The sequence below is a fragment of the Bemisia tabaci genome, chromosome 2, assembly GCF_918797505.1.
Source record: "Bemisia tabaci chromosome 2, PGI_BMITA_v3".
Taxonomy (NCBI): Eukaryota; Metazoa; Arthropoda; class Insecta; order Hemiptera; family Aleyrodidae; genus Bemisia; species Bemisia tabaci.
In genome coordinates, this window is record NC_092794.1 from 34,408,879 (window position 1) to 34,427,757 (window position 18,879).

Here is an 18,879-nt window from a genome sequence, read left to right on the forward strand (position 1 = left end):
TATACATACAATTTGTTTTTCATTTCTTTACTTAGTTACATAATCCTTCAGATAGTTTGGAGGTTTTCTAATTCTTTGCTCTTCTATAATTATTCTGCCTCGCATTAAACCTCTACCTCGCGATTTTACATGATTCTTATTGGAATCTTGGAAATTTACATTTGAACTTTGAGCAACTGGACTTTGATAATCTGAACTAATGCTTTCTTGTTGATCATTATTAGAATTTCGATCAATTTGAGAAGTACTTGGACTTTCAAATAAAAATTGGATATCTTCTTCTAACTCATTTTCTAAAGCCTTTGATTTCTGTACTTTTCCTGTTTTTTCCACTACAATGCAGCTATCCTTATTGTCCTCTGTTTGAGGTTTTTTCAAGATTTTATTACCTCTATTTAGATTATTTTCATCCTGACAGTCTTTTCTAGGTTTGATAAATAATCGATTTCTCCTGTATTGCTTTCCATTTTTACTTTCTATTACATAAGATCGGGGTTGTTGACATTTTTTAACTATTTTGCCAGGTTCCCAATCACCTTTCCATAATTTTTTAAAGAATACCTGGTCTTCTGCTTGGAATTCTGATAATTCTCCATGACCCTTGTGGTATTTTTTCATTTGCTCCACCTGTTCAGTTTTCAAGTTATGAAATGTCTCATATGGGACTGCTTGTGGTTTTAGCATAGACTTATCAACAAACATTTTTGTTCTTAGATTACGCGACATTAACAGTTTCGCAGGGGAAGGCATTTTGCCTTTAGCTGAATTTCTAAAATTTAACAAAGCTATGTAAGGATCTTGCTTTGATTCTACACATTTCTTTAACATTTTCTTCAGTGTTTGAATTGTTCTTTCAACTAAACCATTGGATTGAGCATATTGAGGGCTAGAAGTTTCAGATTTTATTGACCATAGATTACAAAATTTGATAAATTCCTTAGAATTAAATGGAGGCCCATTATCAGAAAAAATAATTTCAGGAATTCCATTCCTAGCAAATATGGATTTTACCTGTGTTATGAGGCTACTGGCCTTGGTACTACTGATTTTTGCTATTTCTGGATATTGAGAATAGTAATCCACTATCACTATGTACAGATCTTTGTTGAATTCCATATAATCCATGCCTACTTTTTGGTAAGGATAATCTGCAATTTCGTGGGGAAGCAGGCTTTCTCGTCTATTGTTGTTCTGAAACATATTACAGACATTACAATTTTGTACTTTCTCTTTAATTTCTTTTGACATGTTGGGCCAGAAAATTAGACCTCGGGCTTGACTCAGTGATCGCTGTATACCAAAGTGACCTTCATGCACAATTTCTAGCATTTGTTCTCTCAATTCACACGGAATTACAACTGCTGAGTTTTTATAAAGAATACCATTATGGTATGACAGTTCATCTCTACAGTGAAAATAGTGCTTTAGCTCACCTTCCACTTTATCTGGCCACTCTGATCTACAGAAATCAATTACTTGCAATAAAATTGAGTCATTATTATACATTGATCTTATTTCATCTAGTTTTTCCTTTGATATAGCTAGATTTTTTGTTATTACACTTATGTGTAAATTAGTTTCACGCTCAATTTGTTCCATTATTTCAGCTCTATTAATTGGAGCTCTTGAAAGGGTGTCTGATATATACATTTGTTTTCCAGGTACATGTTTTACTTGTATGTTATAGCGTAACAATTTTAGTCGAATTCTTTGAAGAGTTATGGGACATTTACTAATTTCTCTTTTAAACAATGTAATTAATGGCTTATGGTCTGTTTCTACAGTAACTTTCGACATAAACAAATAGTCATGAAACTTAGTACAGCCAAATAAAATACCTAAGCATTCTTTTTCAATTTGTCCTGCTTTACTCTGAGCTTGTGTTAATGTTGAAGATGCATATGCGATTGGACTGTTATTTTGCATTATTACTGCCCCTACAGCGTCTTTTGAGGCATCAACATTGAGCGTTATTGGTAAATTTACATCGTAGTACGCTAGCACCGGAGCTTTAGTTATTAAATCTTTAACATGATCAAATTCTTCCTGATGTATTTCTTCCCACTTAAAATGAACTGTTTTCTTGAGCAATTTACGCAAATTTGGGATTTCTAATTGAAGATTTTTAACAAAACTGGCAATATAATTTATCATCCCTAAAAACCGTTGCAGCTGTTTTAGTGTTCTTGGAGGTTTTAAGTTTTGGATTGCTTCAATTCTTTTGGGATCGACTTTAACGCCATCTTTTGACCAAACATGACCTAAAAAATCTAAACTGGGTTTTGCAAATTTACATTTTTTCAGATTAAATTTCAGACCTAGCTCCTCTGCTCTTTTGAGTACTTTTTTGAGGGTCTCATCATGTGTCTTCTTATCTCCATATATCAAAAAATCATCAATATAGATTATCAGATTAGGAATGTCTCCAAATAATTCATACATTTTGCTTTGGAACATTTCACTCGCACAAGTAAGACCAAAGGCAAGTCTCAAAAATTTGAATCTCCCAAATGGAGTGGCAAAGGTTGTTAATTTAGAGCTTTCTTCGTCTAACTCTAGGGCCCAAAAGGCTGATTTGGCATCCAATGTTGTAAATACAGTTGAATTTTTTAATTTTGCTTTAACATCATCTAATGTTGGAATGTAATGTTTTGGCGTTATAATTTCTTTATTTAAGGCATGAGGATCTAAACAGATTCTTACTTCTCCATTCGGTTTTGACACCGTTACAATTGGATTGACCCACTCAGTAGGTTCAGTTACTCTTTCAATTACTCCTAATTGCATCATTCTTTTCAGTTCTGTCCAAACTCTCCTACGCAATCTATAAGGAATTTTTCTCGGTGGCTCAGCTGTCGGTTTCGCACTATCATTTATTTTTATTTTACACTTGCAATTTTTAATGCGACCTATTCCTTTAAACACTTCAAATTGATGAACTATTGATTTATATTCATCCGCAATTACATTAACTTGTTGCAGTATACCTAATTGCTTACAAGTCTTATAACCTAATATTGGGGGTGTATTAATTTCCGCCACAATAAATTTAATTACATGGGCTTTGCCCGCTTGCTCATTGACACATCTGAGATTGCACTCACCAACAACTTGCATTTTTTCTCCAGTCACTGAAGTTAATTTGACATTAGTTTTTAGGATGGGTCTTTTGCCTATTATTCTTTTACTTAAATTAGCAGGGATTACATTCGCTTGGGCACCTGTATCAACTAAAAAATTTGCATAATAGTCATTGACATTTAGAGTTACATACCACTGATCGTCCTCCTGCTTGGATTCGATCGCACCAATGAATAGCTCAGGACCATCATCTTCCGAATAGTAATCGTCGCTATCAGTCGACTCCTCATCCACCAGTCTCACTTTTCGCTCAGCATACTTGCACACTCTTGAGAAGTGATTTGACCCATTGCAATTGTCACATTTTCTCCCAATGGCAGGGCACCTTCCAGAATAATGTTTGGTATTTCCACAGTTTTTGCACCTACTGTAGTTTCCCGTCCTTCTCGAGTCATCGGCTTGCACCTTAGAATAACCGAATCGCCGACTTGATTGTCCTTTGTGCTTCGGACCACTCGCATACTGCTTAGCACTGTTGGTAGTTCTTTGATGACTGCGCTGCTCTGTACTTTGCCTTGTGTCGTCTTGATAACGTCTGCTGATCTTGCCTACCACAGGTTCAGTTGCATCCATCTCCTGCACCTGACGCCTTGATGCATCGAATGTTTTGATGATTTTGATGGCATTCTCCAATGTTTCATCCTGCTTCATCAATACTTGGATTCTCACCTCTTCAAACTTTGGAAGCAAATTTGCAATCATACTTGCTTTGACAATTTTATCCCTTTGATTGTCTAGGTTACAGGCCAGGCTTAAATTCTTCAAACTTGTGACGAACTCATCCAAAGTCTCATCTTCTTTTTGTTTTCTTGTTATTAATTTATATAAAGCCATTTCTACATTCTTTTCTGGCTTGAAATGTGCATCAAACAATTCTATGAGTTGCTTGTGTGTGAGTTCGTTGTACTTCTTATTGAATGATGCGTATATGCTATATGCATCATCCCCAAGAAATTGTAGTAGCAAACAATTTCTTCTTGCGTCTGACTCTCCATCACACGTCGTTGCACACATGAAGATTTCGAATTTAGCTTTCCAAACCTCCCAGCGTTCAGCCATGTTCGCTCCAGCCACAATTTCCAGCGGCTTTATCTTGGCAGATATTGCTTTCGTGGACCCATGGGATGCTGTTCCTCCATCGGTCTCTCCATTTGCACTGTTTGCACTTGTGTTCGGCATTGCTCATGCTTTGTGTTGGCACACTATTTCTTGATCTTTGCAGGAATTGCAGGCTACCTGCTTTGATTGATGGCACAATCTTAAGCTTCAATGGTTGTCACTGGCACATGGCAGTAGCACTCGCGACTTTTCCGTAACCGTATACCGTAATTACTTTTTCGATCGCGGAAAACCATCGGGTTTCGGCACCATGTTATGTTCGATGAGATGAAAATGAATCAACGCACTTTACGGAATTATAGATTTATTCATCTTTAATTACGAACAAGCCATTCCGGCAGCAGCTGATAACAGATAACAGATAACCTCTCTCGATCACCTTCACCTTGCGCATGCGCACTATCCTCTCAGGTGTGGCATTACAGTCATTGCCAACCTGACTGCACTAATACTATATTTCACTATTCCAACAGATCCGAGATAGTCTTATACTATTTATTGCTAGTTTTGCTAGTTAAAAGTTCTATTTTCTCTTGACTATTATTATGATTATTTTGTTTGAAGATCTCACTAGAGATATTTTTGTTTACGTTACCTACATTTCTTCTCAAAGAAATTTTCTCTTTTGCATATAGGTGGTTAAATAAAGTCCTATTTTTCCTCTATTATAATTATTTTGTTTAGTGATCTCATTAGAGATACTCATTTAATGTGAAATTGGTTGATGTCTACCATTTCTTTGACGATTTATTTATTTCAAATGATTTGGTTTGGTCATTTTTTCGAATTTTTGTACTGCTTTAATACAACGTTTCTTTAGAAATCAGTGCTTTTTTCCTTCAGCCTTGAGATCCTACCCCATAAGGCCGTCATGCATAACAATAAATCATTACCGCATACTTACAGTCATTACCGCTACTATTTATCATTACCGTAACCGGCTTATTTTCCTTGAAAAAAAAATTGGAAAAAAAGCTGTAAATTTACAATTTAGGGGGAAATTACAAAATATAAGTTTAGCTCTTTATAGAAAAGTCTTTACATGCAACCTAATCCTTTTCTCTCAAATGTAGGGCAATTTAGAACTCAAAAGAAACAAAAAATTCCGAATTTGACATCGAAATTTGTTTAAATAAAAGTTTTAATCATAACTTATCCAAATATTTGTATTTATTTCGAACTATCAGACTTTAAACTAAACAAAAAAAATAAAAAAGATCAGTTTCCACTTCTTTTGCGTGTGCTGGACTAACAAAATAAATAGGTTACGGTAATGATGAGTTTTTTCAAAAACTCTTAAAAATCACGAGAAATAAAAAAAATGGTGCCGGAAAGAGCTATGCCACTGTCCAATAATTATTCTGAGGGGTTCAAAGGTCCCAAAAAATATCATATACAAGTCACTTACTGACTTCCAACTGCTGTGAAAGTCTGATTCTGAAAATGAAATCTTAAATGGACTGACCCGCCTATTCAGGCAATGTTGAAGGATGCCGTTTGCTGAATGAACATACATACATCTACTTTTGGTAAGTCAAATTAATTGCTACCTACGTTGCTCTTTAGGTAAATGTCTCATAACAGCTTGGATGTGTAGTATCCACACTTGACATTCCAGTGTGTGTACTCCGTGTTCGGGACCCCAAATGAACATACAGGTGATCCGGTCCACCCGTCCACTATCTTTTTCTCGAAAACGGGGGAGAATTGAGCTTCGGGACCAAAACTTTCATGGAGTAAATCGACCCCAAAGAATCAAATGAAAATATTTTCAGCCCCCCAAAATGGCCCCTTGGGAGGGTTTTGGGGGGGAGCCCCCCCGTTTCTCGCAATTTCAAATAGGAAGGGTATGTTTTGACTCTGGATTCGGAATCTACGGTAAAAAATAAGAACATTTTATTCTTTGCATTTTTTCTCTAAACCCCCATTTTTTGGGGTTATGGGGCATTTTCGGGCCTTTTGGGAGCGATTTTCAATTCGATGCTTCAAGCGGCCAAATTATCCAAATTTCAAAATCTAAAAATCCCCTGAGAGGAGAGGTCAATCCCTTTTTATTGATGTGCCACATGACCCCTGTTGCTCCAAAATATTGGGAGCCACGACCCCCCACAAATTTTGGGGCTTTGGAGGGCCGTAAGTCGAAAATGTCAAATGGCAAGGGTATGTTTTGACTTCAGATTTGGATTCTACGCGAAAAGTTACGCAGAATTGAAATGGCGCGTGGCCTATTTGCTCCAAATTACTGAAGAACCCCATTTCCCTATAAGAAGAGGTGTAGTTTTGGAGAAAATAAGGGGTAAAATAAAATTTGAGTAAACAGGCCATGCGCCGTATCAATTCTACGTAATTTTTCGCGTAGAATCCAAATCTGAAGTCAAAACATACCCTTGCCTGTTGACATTTTCGACTTACGGCCCTCCAAAGCCCCACAATTTTTGGGGGGTCGTGGCCCCCAAAATTTTGGAGCAACAGGGGTCATGTGGCCCATCAATAAAAAGGTATTGACCTCTCCTCTCAGGTGATTTTTAGATTTTGAAATTTGGATGATTGGGCCGCTTACAGCTTCGAATTGAAAATTGCCCCAAAAATGCCCCATAACTCCAAAAAATGGGGGTTTAGGGGAAAAAAGCAAAGCACGAAATATTCTAATTTTTTATCGTAGATTCCGAATCCAAAGTCAAAACATACCCTTCCCATTTAAAAATCGCGAGAAACGGGGGGTCTCCCCCCAAAACCGCCCCAAGGGACCATTTTGGGGGGTTGAAAATATTTTCATTTGATTCTTTGGGGTCGGTTTACCCCATGAACGTTTTTGTCCCGAAGCTCAATTCTCCGCCGTTTTCGAGAAAAAGATGGTGGACGGGTGGTCTGGATCACCCTGTATGAATCATCTTACAAAACAAACTAAGAGCTTTCCATTTTTCTTCCCTTTAACTTCCAAAATTTCAATCAAGAGAGAAAAATTCAAACGGAAGTTCACCACCACAATCTCAGCAGCAGAAAGTACCTAACTGTTCGAAAATGAATTAAATAAAAACGGAAAACCATGTTGTACCTACGTAAACACTATGCACCTGCATTTATTTGCACCTAGTTTCTTTCAGTATCAGTACTTCCAATTCTATGAAATAGTATAAGTAAATAAAAAAAATGCACCTTGCTTAATGGAACTTCAAAAACAAGAACAAATGAATGATTTAGCAGCCTTAGAGAAAAATACAAATAATGCTCTCACAAACATAATCATTTCAGAATTAAGAAATCATCTCCTAAAAACCGCTGTAAAAAGTCCAAAAATGCAGCTGGCTCTTGGACTGTGACTGTCCCAAATGGATCTCAGTACAATGAGCAAAAAGTGCTTACTTTGCCTCACTTTAATTGTTTCAGATCTTTTTTTATCTCATTTTATACACATGACCTGTTTATTGCCTTCTCTAATTTCAATTTTTATGTTTGTTTCAGATGTGCCTGTGATTAATTTCATCCTGGACTAGCTATAATAAAGAAAAATGACTCGTGACTCTTTATTATTTTTTTACTTGGATTTCCAATTCCAATCTCCTCTGTCAAATTTTTGAGATTCCTTTAATATAAAAAATGTAGAGAAAAATTGTTTTATTCATCAGATTATTTTAGGTTTTTATTACTACTCTCTGCATCATACTTGCATTTTCTATGCCAGAAGTGCTCAGTTCAGGCGCTAACATTAGTTGGGAAAAAACATGCTCAATTGCTATTGGCAAATACTAATTCCTTTAATGCTACAATTAAACTAAATGAACATGGCCCAACAACTATCATCACATCGTAGCCGTTCTCATTGCCTATCAGGATATCGAAGGAAACCTGCTGAAATTTACTCGGTAAAACACACATTGCTTAGCATCATTTGAAAGTCAACAATAATGTTGAACCTCTATAAATGTAAAACTTACTTTAAAAATATCAAAAAACTACATTATACAGAGTTATTCAAAAGTTACGCACCACTGGCCATAACCTTAGTTCTAATTATGATATCGGTTTGTGGCGTCCTTCCTCATATCGAGGGGGAAACTTTTTGAGGTACTTTCCAGTTCTTCCCCCCCCCCCCCCCCAGGGAGGGCGGGGGGCAACTCAAAAATTTCAAATGGCAACCCTCATCATGTGATACATCGTTAGGAAGAGCATGAAAAAAGAAAATTTTTGGCGCAAACCGGAAGTCGATCTGACCCCCCTATCAAAAGTTAGGGGGGTCCAAAGGTTATTTAGGGGGTCCGTACCTTCATTTTTTAGAGTAGCTTCGGCGGCTCTTGGACATACCGTTTCTCTTTTCAAAGAGTCCTCGAATAGGTACTCCAAGTCTGATACCGAAGTCTTCATATTGCCCCCGGGCCACCACAGCCCCCCCGTAGGGGGGGATGGGCCTGTTACAATGAAACATTGCATTAAAAGGCGAAAAGTCACAAAAGAGCTTCAAACTTAGCATCAAATCCGAGTGGAACGTCTTGCCAATGTTAACGCAAACGCAGCCTGCGACTTTAAAGTGAGTTTTCAAAACTCTTAGCCCCCTGCCCCCCTCATTTTTGGTTGCAGAGCGGGTAAAAACCGGGAAATTCACTACAAATAGTGCCCGAAACTAATGTCCAACTTGAGAAGGACCCTTGAAACGTTGCGATCAGTCGGAGCATTGAAATTCAGGGACTGCCGCCCCCTTAAAGTACGGAAACATCCATAAAACTTTCGTTGCGGAGGGGTAAAAACCGGGAAAATCGCCAGAAATGATGCCCGGATACCCCCGAATACCAAGTCTCGTACAAATCCGACGATAAACAGCCTAAATATCCACTTCCCGCTCTAAGCTGCCATTTTAACCGCCGCCATTTTGAAAAGGACTGACATTTCTGGAAAACTAATGCCAGAATCGTTTTTCTCGTCCCGAAAAACCCAAGGATTCTGAGTTTCAGACCAATCCGCGGATAAAACACGGATATGCCAAATTTCCGCCATTTTGTCAAAAATCAACATTTTGACCTGCGGTGTGCGCCAAAAATTTTGTTTTATTATTAACTTTCGAATGAGGTATCACAAAAGAGAGGTTGCTATTTGAAAAAAAAAGTTAGCCCCCGCCCCCCTTAAGGGGGGCCGCCCCCCAAACTTTTGGGGGGACCAAAAAGTTGCTACCTTAAACCGAGGAACATTCCCAAAGTTTCCAACTTCTATCTCAATTAGGAAAAAAGTTACTGGGGTGGTAGGTGACTTTTGGATAACCCTGTATAAATATTCGTCGCCTTAAATGCAGTAATATCACATGAAGTAGACGCAAAGCTTTCATGAATATAAATTGTAAGTTTCTCCTCCCTTCAACATTTAACTACCGGAAAAACGCAAATTACAGACAAAAAAAATAATTTAAAAATATCGATAAAAACTTATCATTTTTTTTGTACAATTTTACTACAAAAAAATTTGTATCCCTTTTTTTAAATTATTTTTTTTTTTGTCTATATTTTGCGTTTTTCCGGTAGGTAATAATGTTGAAGGGAGGAGAAACTTACAATTTACATTCATGAAAGCTTGGCGTCTACCTCATGTGATATCATTGCATTTAAGGCGACGAATATTTTATATTTTTAGCTGGGTGGGTCATTTTTACACGGAAGTGTTTTTGATCGGACAAAAACATTACGAAAAATTTAAGGACCGAGCGCCTGACACCATGTTAAGGTGGTGGGAAAGGACGAGGAGAAGAGGAGACATAATTCAGGTGGACGCCATGACAGTAGTGTATTGACTGAAGGAAGGGGGCCACTTCCACAGGAGCCTGGGCGGCTAGGCGCACATACTTGCCATATCGACAGTTGAAACTTCTTACAGTATTTGAAAATCTCCACTCCTATTTTCTTTTTTTAAAAGAGTACAAATTGACTGATCTTTCCTTGAAGTTCCTGCAGGATTTTCTTCGTAAAGAGGAGAAAAATCACGGCAGTTTTCAAGAACTTCCGTCAAGTGTTTTCCCATTTAAAACATAAAGTATGACAGAAAGTCTGTTACGTCACATACCGAGATAAGTGGTGATTAAAATGTTCTAAATCATACTTACTATGAACTGTTCCTCCGGAAATTGTGCAATTCTGATGACACTGCAACACTAGAGATAAAACTGAGAAATGGTCTCAAACTTGAAGCGAGGACTAAATATTGAGATTTTCGTGAAGAAAGGGTGTGAACTACTATCACAGGAAGACAATTTTTCTTGATCCATCGAAGACTTTTCCTTTGAGATACTGTCATCAATGAGCAGCTTTGACCTCAACAGACGACCGCTCACACTGAGACAGGTGCCCAAAGTTTCTACGCTAGGCTTTTAGGTACAATAATACACACCATTTCGACGGTGTAAGTCGGCAATCACATAACTTGGTTTGCAACGTCGTCGCAGACTTCCTGTCATCCTTGATTTTTTAAACGGAAAACTACTCAACAGCAATTCTTTAAAACTGCCGTGATTTTTCTTGTCTGTGAAAAAACAAGTCTGCATAAACTTCAAGTAATGATGTCACTTTGTCCTCCTTCAAAAAAATAACATAGAGGCGGAGATTTTTTGACACCGCAAACGAGTTATGTGATTGCCGACTTACACCGTCGATTTGTCACTTCAACGATAAATTTAGAGCACAAGTTGTTTAAATAAAACCATAAAACAAGCATAATTTCCGTCTGTATGCTGCAGTCATGAGATGCTGCTCTCGGACAACGATTCCTAACATAGACATTAGTAGACAGAACTGAAATGTAAGCTTTGATTATTACCGAAGTAAGTGTTTATGATGGAAAAGTAACACTGCTAAAGCTGACCCTTTTTTGTTTCTGTTTATGCTTAACTCTGCGCGCGCACGATCAGCTGATCGCTCCGGAATGCGCGAAAACAGCTCCGCCGGAGTTGACACCAAAGATGACGACATGACTTTCTATGTATGGTGCACATTCCCCTGACTTCTATATAGTTTTCTAACAATTTTTCAGTAGACCCAATCTATTCAACAATTTTAATACGGCATCAAAATTGTGCAGGACTCCGCCGAAAAGTCAGCAGAACAGTTCTTGTGTTCGTACTTAGCCTGGCGACATTAGCCGGAGTTGACATTTGTACTGCTCCAAAAATTCCCAAAAAACATGCCTCGGCTTTCAAAATAGATTTAACAATTTTTTAAGATTGTCCAGACCTACCAGAGTGTAAAAAGAAGATATAGTCAGACATATTCCGTATATTACCGGCTCGAAATCATCCGGCAACAGCAAAATGAAAATTACAGAAATTCATCCGTGCATTCTTCAAAATTTACAGAGGTTTATTTAATCATAATTTACGACGAGGTTTGGCAACTTTTTCCACAGAAACAAATTCATTCTTACTATCATGCTTGTGTCACACTATCAAAACACTCCCATCAAAATGTCGAGGTTAGGGATGGACTTTTCGAATGCGATTATTGCGAATATTTGAGAATTCGAATCTTGCGATTTGCGAATAGTTCGGATGCGAATATTCGAATATTTTCGATTATTGCTTTGATTTTTGATTTTTTATGAACCGTGAGAGACAAAATGACACTTTTGTCACTTTTGAATGCGATTATTCGAATTTGCGATTTCGAACACTTCGGAAGCGAATATTCGAATGTGATGCGATTACCTCGGTGCCGATGACTCGAATATCGAATATTCGAATATCTAAATATTCGACCATCCCTAGTCGAGGTCCGGATGCGCGCGCAGCAGCTTCTCTTCGAAAGCGTGCAAGGCTGCACGCTTTTGAAGGGTTAAAGAGCTCTGATTGGTTCTTCTATTTCTTTGTCCCAGAAACGGACATACGCAGAGCGCTGACCTGACGTTTTGATGGAACGCTTTGATAGTGTGACAGTGACAAAGGCATCCGACTTTCTGATCGAAATTCGAGGGAATTTAATCTGAAAAGGTTACCCTGCTTAAATGCAGATTTTGACTTTCCTTTATGCACAAAACATTTACTCCGGCATAAATTAAATAGCTGAGAGTATATACTTGATCGTATTAAATCATGAGATCAGACAAAAAAATTTAAATAAGATTTAGGAGCGTTTTCCTATAACTGGCTCGAATAACCCCACTCCTCTATGTGGGAAACAGAGTTGCGAAGATCGTATTAAATCATGAGATCAGACAAAAAAATTTAAATAAGATTTAGGAGCGTTTTCCTATAACTGGCTCGAATAACCCCACTCCTCTATGTGGGAAACAGAGTTGCGAAATGAAATTTCACCAAAAAATTTCACATAAAATCTAATATGACATTTCATAAAATTTCACATGACATTTCATGAAATTTCATTTCGGCCTGAAAGTTTCACAATTAGTGAAATATTCTTTTTTCATTTAAAAAAAAAAAAATAAAAAATTACTTGAACCTTTCGAATCACTGTCAGGGCTATTCTGAGTCACATTTTACCTCAAATATACTCATTCGGAGGTTTCCACTCAAGGCTAATCAATTTTATAAAGTTTCCGCCCGGGCAGGACTGTAGGGAGTACTTAACCTAAAAATTAAACTCCTAGCCAACGTTGAATTCATGAAAAAAAACGAGAGAAAATCAAGGTTACTCTAATCTGGGGGGTAATTTTTAATACCTCTTATTCTTTTTTAAAAGAAAGGGTATGGCAAGAGGCCCCCTAAACTTTTGATCTGTAAGGTTTGTTGTAAAAAAAAAAAACAGAAGCAGCAAGTTTCTTAATATTTTATCTACTATTTTTTTTTTATTTTTCCGAAATCCTTCTAATAATCATGAAAAAACCAATACCAATCCACTCAAGTCAGTTATTGTTACATCTTTTTGGAATCTACATCCCTTCCCCGCCCGACATCTGCCCTAACTCGACCGCAGCCAGTGTCACGTAGTATTCTATCGCGTTCAGGAAGAACGCCGTAGGAACATCCGAGAGTTGCCAAATTTCCTAGGAATAAGTGCTTATTTTGGCGGGAAGCTATAAATATTTATCCTTGAAATTCTTCCCATTCATCATATGTGATGAATTCATATACCCAGAATCGACTTGCCGATATTATGAGGCGTCTTCAATTAAATAATTGACTAATGATGCCTCCAAGTAAAGAGGGCGATCCTTAAAAATCTTAGCTTCTCTACTATTCATTAGGATCTGTTAGATTAATTGGCATCATACTTTCGATATGATAATATATTATAATCTTTCCTTAAGCACGGTAAAAAGATATTAAAAACCTACTTTAATGGGTAGAACTACTATTCAATGTTTTAATAGTCTTATAATAAAATGGGTATCGCCTAGCATCGATCCCAAATTTCAAATTTGGCGGTTGAATCTCCCCGCTGGAAATGGTTCACCACCCGCCCGCCCAGAGCGTCACCTCCTTAGCTCGTATCCCCGTGTATTTAAACAACAAAAATGTCAACAAACCTGGACGGGTGATAACGCGCTTTCGAGTAATCATTACTCATTAAATCAATCATGTTCGTGCAGTATTACTGTAATTGCGTTCAGTACCTCGTAAAAAGGAACCAAGAAAGATGTAATCTGCAGGGATTCTAAGTTCATTAACAACAAACATATTAGTTCTTAATAAAAATGTAATCGTCAGTTCCAGTGCGTTAGCTTCGATGATTCATTGTATGTAAGTTCCTAATTAGTCGTAAAAGTTTGCTTGGTGTATACCTATAAAGTAATTTTGGAGATAGTATACAATGCATTATACCGGTTAGAAAGAACTTAGACAAGGAGAATGGCGAAAACAAAATTAAAATTGGTTCACTCGCTCAAAAGTTATGGCCGGTCAAAATTTTAAATTGACCACTTTTCAAAAAATCGCCGTTGAGCTCCAAATTATCGAAAAAACAAAAACAAACCAGGAATGAAAAGTTTGAAAAGTGCCTTTTAGGAAAAGGAAAAACAACTGACGTTGTCACAAGTTCGGATGGCACTGTTTCAAAATAAAATTTTGGAAAATTCAACGTGGCGGCAAATTTGAGGAAACGCGAAAAATGAAAATTCCAGAAATGTTATCTTTCAAATACCCTCTAGTTAAAGGAAATCAAAGGTATCACCTTTAATTCCTTTATTTGGCCAAGAGCAATAATTTGCTGACTTTAAAATTGTCAAGCGGGGCGCCTTCAATCGTTGGAGTATGCAACATCACAGGATTAACAACATCAAAGGGAACAACATTTCCAAATCCAGGCAAAATCGTCGATTTTGAGTAACCCTCTTTGGCCGCCATCTTAGCGTTAGGGGAGCCTCTTTGACAGGGAGGCTTCAAATATGAAATCGACGACCAAAATTACACGGATTCTAAAATACCGAAATTCTGGAGGCCTTTTTATGGCCGCCATTTTAAATTTTAGGCATTTCGGGGGGTGTTCCAGGGTGAAACGGCGGTGAACTTACAGATTGTTGATCAGGAGACTTACTGATGAAGTTTGCTTGCAAAAAGTTTGTAAAGCAAGTATTTCGGGGCCAAAACATTTTTCTCTCCGATTGGCCATTTTTTGGGGTCCTACAAGGATTTCTAGTAGAAAACGCATTCTTGGAGGCAATGCGGTAAAGTCGATCTAATACAATTTTGGTGCTTTTTGAGAAAACGGGTTAGCCTTTGGGGCAGCATGGCTAGCGTTTCCTCTGGTACAATTCTTTCGATTTCGTCAATATCATAGAGGAGGGGGCATTTGGGCCAATTCTGCCTATATCTTTAATTTGATACACTGTTTGCCGAACCTCAGTATCCATTAGTGTTGGTTCTTGAGTATTGGGGGGGAGGGTAAATTTACATCTCTCTAATTTTACCCGTTATATAATTTTGAGTTAATATACTGTTGCAGATTTCTCGCTCAGGACACTTCCAATAGATTATCTCTACGGTTTTTTAATTAGATCGAAAATGATAACAGTGATTGTGGTAAGTGTTAACTATATTATTTTTCTGCTCGGTTAATCAGGATTTCCTCCATTTCTTTCTTAGGAACAAGACATTTTGCAAAGAACACTTGGAATTTTTCTGAACTAATCTAATAAATAACTTAAGAAAACTTTAGGTAATGAAACATTTTTGAATCTAGAATTTTCATTTTCATTTCCTTTCTATCGCTTTTGAGGAAGCTGCTGTGTTCACAAAGAAAAGAGGGGTAATTTGTTGTTTTTCCAATGTAAGAGGGAGATCAAGGGAAAAATTAGACATAAAGGGTGTCCTAAAAATCCGTACCCCCCCTCCCCCGGTAACATTTGAACAGTTAGAGATAGGAGAACGAAACTTTGGGAATGTTTCTATCTTAAAGGAGACCATCTTCTAGGGGGGTCAACATTTTTGTCCCTCACTCGGGGGGGGGGGGGGGGGGGCAACTTTTTTTTTTTCAAAGGATAACCCCTATCTTGTGAGACATCATTGGACAGAACAGAAAAAACTGAGAATTTTGGCGCAAACCGCAGATCAATATCTTAATTTTTGACTGAGTTATGATAGATCAAAGGTCAAATTTGACCTATTTTCAAAAAATCATGACTCCGATTCAAATTATCGTAGAGAAAAAAATAAAACGGAAAGATTTATCAAATTGAAAGCACTTTTAGGTAAAAATCAAAGAGATCACTTCAAACTAATTTTAAGGGGAGGGGGAGTTCGGACCCCCAAATACGTCAGTTCAAAGGTTTCAATTTCCCCTTACTTTGCCTCAACATTGTCTCGGTAAGTTTAAAATTAGTTCATCATTGCGTTTTCATGTCCCCAAATTTCGGGCAAAGTTCAAAAAACGAAATTTAAGATGATTCAATTCAACCGTTTAAATTTCGTTTTTTTAAAAACTTTGCCCAAAGGGTCAAACATTTTGATCCCCCCCCCCCCCCCCCGAAGATGGTCTCGTTTCAGATAGGAACATTCCCAAAGTTTCGTTTTTCGATCTCTAACCGTTCAAAAGTTACCACGGGGGGGAGGGGGGGGGGGGGGGGGGGGGTACGGACTTTTGGGGTACCCTGCATATTGTCCATTTCAGCAACACTTGTTGCAATACTTAAGGTTGAACATAATTTTAAGTGGACATGAAGTAAAATGGACGGAACAAGGCGGTGGATATAAGTAAAATGTCCTGAAACTCCTAGCACCATTGGTGTACCATGAACAAGGTTGGTGATTAGGCTGCGATTTACTTGGGGTCGTCAAGTGTGTCCTGGGCTACTTTTATGATTTAATTTTTCAGGTTTGAAAAATCAGAAGATCTTGTGAGGACATGATTTAATTAATATATTACTGCATCGAACTACAGATTCAACCATTGCTAAAGTTAGTATCACACACACTTCGATAAGATGGAGGAAAGAGTTCACAGTATAAACTAAACAAAAATTTGGCTTCTTTAATTTTATTTTAGAATTATCTTACATAATTTTAATTATAATTTTTTCGGTGCATTGGTGAAAAAGAAAATATGAGGAGGGGTGGGGGGGGGGGGGGGGGCACATATACATATTTGCAAGCGTTGAAATAATCAGCACACTAGAACAAGCCTGTTTCACTCACATAATGTTTCAGTGCCTCATTAAAGAACTTATATATCAAAGGATATACGCTTGTCTTTATATCCTTATTTGAACATGTCAAGCCAAAATTAATCTGACATTAAGGGAAACAATATAGAATTCTGCCTTCGAATATCAAGGATACCTGGAGAGCAGTCTTAAATCTTTCAATGTAAAGGACCATACGAGAGGAAAATGAAGACAAAATCTTTTAGCAAGCGCAGCCACCATCAGCATTGTTAACCTCGTTTGGAGTGTCTTTCAGAATGACTTCTTGCACTATTTTGCAAAGAAAAAAGCATGTTAAGGAAAACATGTCAACTATGTAAGCCTGCAAAAAATCACGGGGAAATCAGGAGACAAAATAAACCCTGCTTAAGGGAAAAATTACAAATGCTGCATGTAATTTGAAAAATCACTCAAGAAAAGGTGAATGATAACACATGCAACCGTAGACCAAAGTCTGTGAAGTCGAATTTCTCCAAGTTCACCCCCAGTATGAAGATTTGGGTTTTTTCCAGTAAAATTCACGGGTAGCCAGTATTTCAAGGCCGGAAAAGAATGAATTTTATTTTTTTTTATTAAAAACCCATTGTAAATTGAAAAAAAATTAAGGACATTACTAGGAGCCACTACCTATACTGAGGAAAGATTGTTTGTGCTAATCGAGAGGAAAGCATCTGAATAGTTAAGACTATATTCAAAATTCACACATTTGTCTACCAACTCAATTAAAGATCCTACCTACACCAAAAAAGGATTCTCCTAAAATTGTAGTTTTGAGAACCAAGTACCTGTTCATCACAACTCTTAAATGTTGACGTGCAATATTAACACAGAAAACAAAATGAACCACTTTTACTCCTTGAATTTTAGATAAAGTTGAATCCTAAGAAATATTATGCTTGATTGACAGGACATGAAATAAAAGACAGCGGATTTTAAAAGCTGGTCAAACTGAATTTTAGGGCCACTCGAAGCCTCTTGTTTCTGTGTCCTACAAAGGTAGAGAGGAAGACAAAAATCTTCTTGGCCATTATATCGGGAGGGTCCTGCCTTTCTAAACGCTTAATTTTGGTTTGGATGTGCGGGTTTAGTGTTTAATCCGTTATTCAAGCAACCTGCGCATACCACAGGAACAAAGTATTTCCCCGAGGGATTACTATGGCATCATTTCCGTAACCCTGGAAAGAAATATTTTTTCTGGAGAGAAAAACTTTTTTCACTGGGGGAGAAATTTTTTTTGGGAGAGGAAAGAAAATTTTTATGCGGGAAGAAACTTTTTTTAGGAGGAGAAAAACTTTTTATTACTAGGACGGAAATATTTTTCTCGGGCGAGAGAAAAAGTTTTTTTTTCCCCGCATGAGAAAAAAATATTTTCCCCCGGTCGAACAAAAATATTTCTCCCCGCACAAGAAAAATGTTTCTCCACTCGCTACAAAAAGTATTTCTTTCCGGGCAGTGCTTCCCATGGTTGCCGAACTTAGCGGACGGGGTTCGAGTTTAGAGAGCGCTGCCACTCCGCCTCGACAAAGAACGAGATTGCAATGAATCTAGTAGTGGGAGCAGTGTGTTCCCAGCCGCTCCGTGTGCGAGATCCGTACGCTCTGCCGCTCTCCGTGCAGAGGCGAAAGTAAGAACCAATGTTAACATTTTTCTTCTCAGAGTCGGTACTTATTGAAACCAATTTCGGGGTTACCTACAAATATCAAAGTGTAAAAAAATATTAAAGGACCTTATTCAAAATCGACCTTTTTCAAAATCGGCCTTTTCCAACCTCGGCCAAATCTTCGTAATATTTTCAGGGTTGACAGAGGACCACTACTCAAGTCCAAAACACTGACGATTTTTGAATTTGGATAATTAAGGCGGGAGGGGGAGGGGGTTAAAGTTAAAACTTTAAACGGGCATATCTCGTGAACGGCTTGTCGTAGAGAGATGATCTTGGTCTCAAAATTTAGAGAAAATTATCAGATTTCAGCTGGTATTCACGTAATTGGTCCATTTTGAAATTTTTATCCATAGTTGCCACGTTGCCGTAGCTCAAAATTTCAATTTTTTACA

At 37.6% G+C, this 18,879-nt stretch overlaps 1 protein-coding gene across 1 annotated transcript in view; it reads right to left on the reverse strand.

The window, feature by feature from the left end:
* Positions 1-4,547: 4,547 nt before the first annotated feature.
* Positions 4,548-18,879, reverse strand: part of Rab6 (RAS oncogene family member Rab6) — a 137,308-nt gene continuing 122,976 nt past the window's right edge. Inside the window, exon 6 of the mRNA XM_019057903.2 lies at positions 4,548-17,094. Coding sequence (XP_018913448.1) covers positions 17,027-17,094 — 68 coding nt within the window. The 3' untranslated portion in view covers positions 4,548-17,026. The remainder of the gene's footprint in view (positions 17,095-18,879) is intronic.